Here is a 7,762-nt window from a genome sequence, read left to right on the forward strand (position 1 = left end):
GCAGAAGAGTATGAAGGGATGGACACTGGGAGGAGGTAACTATGGGGAGGAAGTGGGAGGGGAGCTGCTGCATTGTTAATTTTGGTCAATGACATGAGACAAAGTATATGTTAACTGCTGTATGAAAAGTGAATTTACTCTGTAAATCTTCACCCAAATCCTAATTAAAAAAAAAAAAATCCTCATTAGAGATTCAAGCTGGATCATATGTAATTATATGCAGACACACACACACACACACACACACACACATCCTGACCTATCATTTTACATTTAACAACTTTATCAATTCAACCATTCCTTTCTAGAAAGAATAGAATGATGTTTAAGACCATGAACATTGGGACCAGATTGCCTAAGATTGAAATCCTGGCTCTGCATTCAGTTTCCTCATCTAGAAATTGGACATAGTAATAGTTACTACCATTAGGATCAGTGCCAAGATTAAATTAGTTAACATGAGAAAAAAGCTGAGATCAGTGTCTGGAACATGGTGGACAGGATTAAAGAGAATGAGTTTCTAGGTAGTCTTTGATCTAGAGGTAATGTTTTATGTTCATGTGTGTATCTGGCTGGGAGTAGAGGGTTGGGGAGTTTCTTCTCAGTCATATGTAAACTTCTTCTGAATAATCCTCAATTTAATTTTAAACTGGATTGTATTTGCTGTGATGAAGTCTTGTAAGTATGCTCCCCAAATGAATGTGCACCTCTGTGAGACTCAGGAAATGATCCATGTCCTCTGGATGCCTTGAGGACAAATGGAATCAGTAGTATCAGCCTCAGATCTGGCTGGATTGTGAGGCAAAAAGGAGTGACTAGATGTTCCTCAAAGACATGAGTTTCCCATCAGGTCTTGCATAATATTCGTCTTTGGGGGGCGGGGCAGAGAGTGCGGAAGAAAGTTGACAGAAAGAGGGAGCACGAACCGAAGTCTCACCCTTGCTTTAGGAGGATCTCTCATCAAAGACCTAACACCCATTGCCATTGAGTCAATTCTGACTCATAGCAACCACCATAGGGTTTCCAAGGCTGTAAATATTTATGGAAGCAGACTGCTTCATCTTTCTCCTGCAGAGTGGCTGGTGGGTTCAAACAGCTGACCATTTGGTTAGCAGCCCAACACCTGAACCACAGCAACACCAAAGCTCCTTTTCAGCAAACAATACCACTAAAAGAGGGCAATTTCAAGATTACTCTAACGCTTAATTTTATTTTTTTGAACCCTAGTGATACTGCCTCGGAAACCCAAGGAGGGGTTGCTATGAGTTGGGGCTGACTGGACAGCACATAACAACAACAACAACAACATGGGAAATAGTAAATTACTACTTAGGTTTAGAAAAAATGTTACAACAGGAACAACTAAAAATTTCCAACAAACCTAACCAAACATTCAAGTTCATTAGGAATGTTAGTTTCTCATCTGCTTCTCCCCCATTTAGTTCCTGTAGGTTTAGATTATTTTTCAAATATAAAACAACTTTCTGTTTTATAATCTCAGGGCAGAGTACCAACCTTTTCCCTCATCTGTTTCTAGACTCCTGCTCCTATGTCAGAAATACATGTGTATCCTTTAGAAGAAAAAGTAATATAACTTCTAGTACACAGTGGAAACTGGAAGTTGTTAACAAAAAATCATAAATAGCATTTCCTTCTACTCTTCATACTATATATACACTTGCTTAAGTTTAAACTCCTTTTCCAGCAATTTAAAAAAAATGGAAGGAATAAGAGTACTTCAGTCAGTAATCAGTGAAGCAAGCTCATTTTAAACTAAGAGTTCAAGTAAGAGAGTAACATGTTCTCTAGGCAGATGGTCATTAAGCAAAGAGCAAGATGACAGGAAGATATGAGCTATGTATTTATCATACAAATTGTTGCCAACATTGCTGGAAGCAATATTTTAAATGATAAGAGCAACAGCAGGCCTTTTCAAAAATATTACCAATCAAACTTAAACATATTATCTAGTAATATTATCATGTCCTGTCTTTTGGGCACATCCCATTATAAATTTTTACCGCTCATGATAGAGATTCTCAGAATTAAAATTTACCATTATTTCACAACCTGCCTATTCCTTAAGGCCCTCTTCCCAAAATCTTGATATTTATTCTAATCTCTTTGACACTTTTACCCACTCTAGGCCATAATAGTTTCTCCCAAGGTAATCACGTTGAAGACTACAAAACTTAGCTATAAAAGGGTTAGTGCCTAGGTCTTATTCTTGACAGCTGAATCTTTAACAGCTTTCAATAGGGAGTATAATGCTGGGACCATAAATATTCAGTAAACACTTACAGATTTTTAAAAATTTACTGGCTCAATCAAGTATCTTTTATTTTTCTTTTGTAAATAAAAACCTAACTTAACAAGTCTCAATTTAACATAGGGTCATTTGGGAACATATTGTCATGTCTCAGGAAGATAAAAATAGTGTTTCACTGATTTCTTTTCCTAGAAAATTACTATTTTCTTTCTCTAGAAAGTCAAGCAACAAATAACCCTGATATAAATGCTGGCTCTTTTATGATTTTTTTTCCCCATATTTCTGCATACAAAACAGAGGCACTTGCATCTTTATGTATATTATGCTAAAATTCTTAGTTTTTCATCATTTTATTTAACATTTTAGATTATTTCATAAATAATTAGGCTCTCAAAGACTATAGTAATTCAGTGTTAAAGGACAAAGTTACTACATTTTTATCATTATTGAAATTTCTGATTTATTAAAGAAGTTAAAGATAGGTATTTCATTAAACTAAATTACATCAAGTCAAATAAGTGTAAAGAAATATCTGCTAATCCTTGAACTTAAGGAACATAGACTTTTGTTGGTAACGTGAAATACCTTGGCAGAAAACAATATAAGAATTATCACAAAGCACACTGTGATTAATTGGCAACCAGAAAATAAGAGAAGAGCCTAGATTTGGAGAACAGTACTCTTAGTGAAAGATCTGCTGTGTTTAGGAAACTAGATGTTTCTTTCTTCCATTAAGCTATATACTTAGTGAAGCTAGACATTTCCTCCTTGTCAGTAGGGCCTGTCATATACTGTAGCTTCTGCCTTAAAGGAATCTGAACTTACCCAGAAGTGCGATTGAATTAGCTGTATCTTCAGCATATGTTATTTCATCCGATACTTTCTTTTTCAAAAATGGCAAGCTTCAATAAGAATGAGGAATTTAAGAGTAATTTTTAATGAATTCCTTAATGAAGACATCATTTTCATAGTAGGGAAGATTTTCTTTTCTAAAGAATGAGGATGATAGCCTATTCTTTAGGCTTGGGGAAGTGACAACTATTAAAACAAAACAATACACATTTTGTGTTTCTATTGGAAAGAAGGTAGAAAGGGTTTATTTAGAAATGAATACAGGCAGACATAAATGGTTATAAAATTTTAAATATTTGCTGCTAAATCTAAAAGTGAGAGTTAAAACCCACAATGTATACATAGAACTACTAACAAATATTATTATTTCTATATTAAAAGAAACATCACTTTAAAAAGTTAAATTGATAGGATGGTTTAGAAGGTTAACTTGACAAGTAGGTTTAGTTTCACTTTAAGAAGTTTCATAGTTAACCACTATTTGCTAATGGAAAGTTTGGCAGTTTGAACCCACCAGGGGCTCTGAGGGAAAAAAATGCTGGCGATCTGCTCCTTTAAAGATTACAGCCAAGAAAACCCTATGTGGCAGTTCCATTCTGTCCTACAGGGTTGCTATGAGCAGGAATCGCTCGATGGCACACAACACCAACATGCTATAATGAATGACCATAAGGAATGACTAAACATGGACAAGGAGCTCTGGCAGCTCAGTGCCTAAGGCACCTGACTGCTAACCAGAAGGTTGGCGGTTCAAACCCACCAGCCACTCCTCGGAAGATCGGGCAATCTACTTCCGTAGTGATACTGCCTCGGAAACCCAAGGAGGGGTCGCTATGAGTCGGGTCTGACTCGATGGCAAATAACAAAACATGGATATGTTAACATATACTTCTATTAGCCACTATGTGGCAGCAAGGTATCACAGTGGATTTCTGGTTCCCAGAATGAATTGGAGAAACAGCCCTAGAGAGGATGGGATGGATAAGTTAATTTTATAAATCTCACCTTTGCATTTTTCAAAACATACACCAAGGTCACTGGGGACATTTTATTCTTTATTTATATTTGGGAAATCAAATAAACTATCATATAAAACTAACATTTGATAATTTAATTTTCTAGAGAGAGAGAGAGAGGAAAAATTACGACTGAAATTTTAAATCAAATTATCTATTAGATTACCCAAGTATTCTCTAAAGAACATTATAATTCCTTGGTTTCACCTAATATCCTCATTCTCTTGAGAGCAAATGACTATAAGAAAATCATTTTAATAGACTTATAGTTTAATCCCTTGTGACTGGCAATCTCAGACTACAATAAATTGACTACCTTTGAGAATACCAGCTGCTGGAATCAAGGTATCAGCTAAAGTTTTCTGAGTGCCTTAGCACTTTGCTACTTACTTTGTCCAAGCACCATAATGTATAACCTATTTATGATACAAAAACAAAATACAATAAAATACTACAGGCTAATAATACAAAATGTTTGACTTACCCACACAATTTCAGGATATCACATGCACATTCTACAAAATGAGGCTGGTTTCCAATTTTTCCTACACACAGTTCCAGAATTTTAAATATTTGTGCTAAATCCCTCAGGGGCTTTAATATTTTCAGTTAAGAAATAAAATTAAAAAGCCAAAGATGCATGGAAACAATCTGTCCAAGGAACCAGTGGACCACACGAACCTCAGCCTACATGACCTTAAGACCAGAAGAAGCAGATGGTGCCCAGCTACCACTGTCAACCACACGGAAAGGGATCAGTGTAGCAGATCCCAGATAGAGTGAGAGAAAAATGTGGAACAAAACTCAAAATCATAAAAAAAAATACCAGGCTTCATTGACACCAGGTAGGTGCACTCCTTAGAACAATCAACCAGAGGAGATCAGAATGGCAGTATTTACACAGGGAGATAGCTCAGAGAGCAGGAATTCATAGGAAAGAAGTAACCATAGGAAGTGGGAAGAGAGCTGTTACATTATGGGGATTGCAATCAATATCATGAAACAAAATGTGTATGAACTGCTGTATGGAAAATGAATTTGCTCTGTAAACTTTCCCACAAATCACAATTAAAAAAAGAAAGAGAGAGCGAGAACAGGCTTACTGGTCTGATAGAGACTGGTGAAACCCTGGAGACTATGGCCCCTATTCACCCTTCTGGCCTAGAACTGAACTTATTTCTGTGGCTTCCAGCCAAATAAGAGATAGGTATATAGGTGAATATTTATACCAGGTAATTACACTCCTTAGAACAATCTACCATGGGAGATCAAAAGGGCAATATTTGCACAGGGAGATACTTCAGAGGGCAGGAATGCATGGGAAAGGAGGACACCGGGAAAAGGCAGCCACAGGGAGGAAGTGGGAAGAGGGCGGTTACACTGTGGGAATTATAATAAAAGTCATGAAACAAAATGTGTATGAACTGTTGTATGGCAAATGAATTTGCTCTGTAAACTTTCACCCAGATCACAATTAAAAAAGAAAAAGAAAATTAAGATTAATTTTTAAATTCAACATATTCTTTATAGCACTATCAAGAAAGTCTATAGTATTCTACATACTTTGTTAAAATGTTGACACTGTTTTCATTATTCTTATTCTGAAGAATGAAGAGGAAAATCAGAACCATATATTTTTACAGGAATAGGAGTAACATTCTATTTTTGTTTTAATATTATTCAAAATAATGTTATTCCTTTCTTATCACAACACCAGAGCTAGATAGTGCCTAAGGCATTTGACTGCTAACCAGAAGCTGGCAGTTCAAACCCATCAGCCACTCCTTAGGAGAAAGGTTGGGTAATCTACTTCTGTAGTGATACCGCCTCGGAAACCCAAGGAGGGGTTGCTATGAGTTGGATCTGACTCGACAGCAGTGAGTTTGGTTTGTTTTTTTTTTTGGTTATGCTATAGATTCAGTTCATCAATTGGCAATGCAACACACTGCCATGGAGTCAGATCCAGCTCACAGTGCCTTCATAGGGAGAAATAAAACATTGAAAAAACTTACCTTAATTGCTCAGTTGTATTCTTCATCTCTGTCCACACATATACAAACATTCACTGTTAGGGAACAAGCAACCTACACCTTACTCTACTCTATTGCACTACTTTGTTGTTGTTGTTGTTGTTGTTGATTGCCGTCGAGTCGGCCCGACTCATAGCGACCCCTCCTTGGGTTTCCAAGGCAGTATCACTACGGAAGTAGGATTGCCCAACCTTCCTTCCGAGGAGCGGCTGGTGGGTTTGAACCGCCAGCCTTCTGGTGAGCAGTCAAGTGCCTTAGGCACTATGCTACCAGAGCTCCTATTGCACTACTTTATTAACATTAAACTCAGATGTACTTTCTTATATTTAAGGTTAAAATAGGTTGGGAATTTATTCCATTTTAAAACTAGCATGAAAGCAAAATATATCCTCTCTAGATTGTCAAGTAAAAGCACCTTTTCTTTTATCTATTTTGAAAACTCTGTTGGTACAGGAATAAATTTCATAGATTTAATTATATAGCTTAGAATTCTTCCTGAAGACGGTTTAGGAGAAAGTAGGAGAACTGGTATACCCAGAAGCACAAAACTCTATTAACTACTTAGACAAATGACCAAAATGCTTCTCTAACTTTGCTTTAAGTTTTACAACCTCTAATGCCATCCCATTAAAGGCATTCAGAAAAAACAATTTGCCACTAAACTTCTAAACCTAAGGAAGATTAGAGTGTTGAAGGGTCAGGTTAAGGTAGAAAAAGCAATCTCTTGTTAGTTGACTTTCTTGGGTATCAGTAAAGAGTGATTGATACCCATAAGCCCTTGGGTAATTGATTAACACAACAATAAGTCTTTATTAAACCAAGGTGAAACTCAAGAAAAGATTTAGATAAAATTATAAAGCATGTTTCCATGAATGGGAGGCTTAAGACATTCTGAAACCCTGAAATGAATGTGAGAGACTGAAAACCTTCTTTAGTCCAGGTCAGACAACTGATGGAGATCATTTACATCAATTCAACTCTAAGAGTGGTCTATGGACTGCTGCCTGTCCTAAAATTGTATATTTCCAGTCTGTGATGAATACAGAAAGTTAAGTGTGGACATTTAAAGCATTTTATAATATATATTAAATATCATATGACCTCACTTATATAAAAAAACAAGAGTAGCCAAATGTACAGAGACCAAAGTTTACTGGTGGTTACTAGGGGCAGAAGAGAGAGAAGGAGAGGGAATAATTCCTTACAGAGTACTGAGTTTTTGTTTATGGTGCTTGAAAATTTGCACTGATCGAGGGTAAGTTTGCACAGTTGATTACTGCAATTAATGTCAGTAAGTTATACGCCTATAAGTTGAATGTGCAAATGTTGTGTGAAATATACTTTTAAAACAATAAAAACTTTTATAACAATCTGATATTTCTGTGACATTTTAATTGCATTTTTATAATAGTGTCTGTATACAATGGTTAAAAAACAACAAATAACTGGACTTTAAGCATTGGTTTCCATGTATTCTGATAAGGATGATGTTCTGGTTAGCTAGTGCTGCTCTGACAAGAATATACCACAAATGGGATGGCCTTAACAAACAGGAGTTTATTCTTACAATTTGGAGGCTTTAAGTCCAAGTTCAA

General features: G+C 36.2%; 1 protein-coding gene across 1 annotated transcript in view; it reads right to left on the reverse strand.

The window, feature by feature from the left end:
* The window catches only part of CFAP69 (cilia and flagella associated protein 69), a 133,590-nt gene that overhangs the window by 81,271 nt on the left and 44,557 nt on the right, over nucleotides 1-7,762 (reverse strand). The window contains exons 4-5 of the mRNA XM_007939831.2: nucleotides 4,622-4,731; nucleotides 3,095-3,171 (exon numbers count right to left, since the gene is read on the reverse strand). Coding sequence (XP_007938022.2) covers nucleotides 3,095-3,171; nucleotides 4,622-4,731 — 187 coding nt within the window. The remainder of the gene's footprint in view (nucleotides 1-3,094; nucleotides 3,172-4,621; nucleotides 4,732-7,762) is intronic.

Source organism: Orycteropus afer, unplaced genomic scaffold (assembly GCF_000298275.1).
Source record: "Orycteropus afer afer isolate SDZICR_OR568_19922 unplaced genomic scaffold, OryAfe1.0 scaffold00063, whole genome shotgun sequence".
NCBI classification, from domain to species: domain Eukaryota; kingdom Metazoa; phylum Chordata; class Mammalia; order Tubulidentata; family Orycteropodidae; genus Orycteropus; species Orycteropus afer.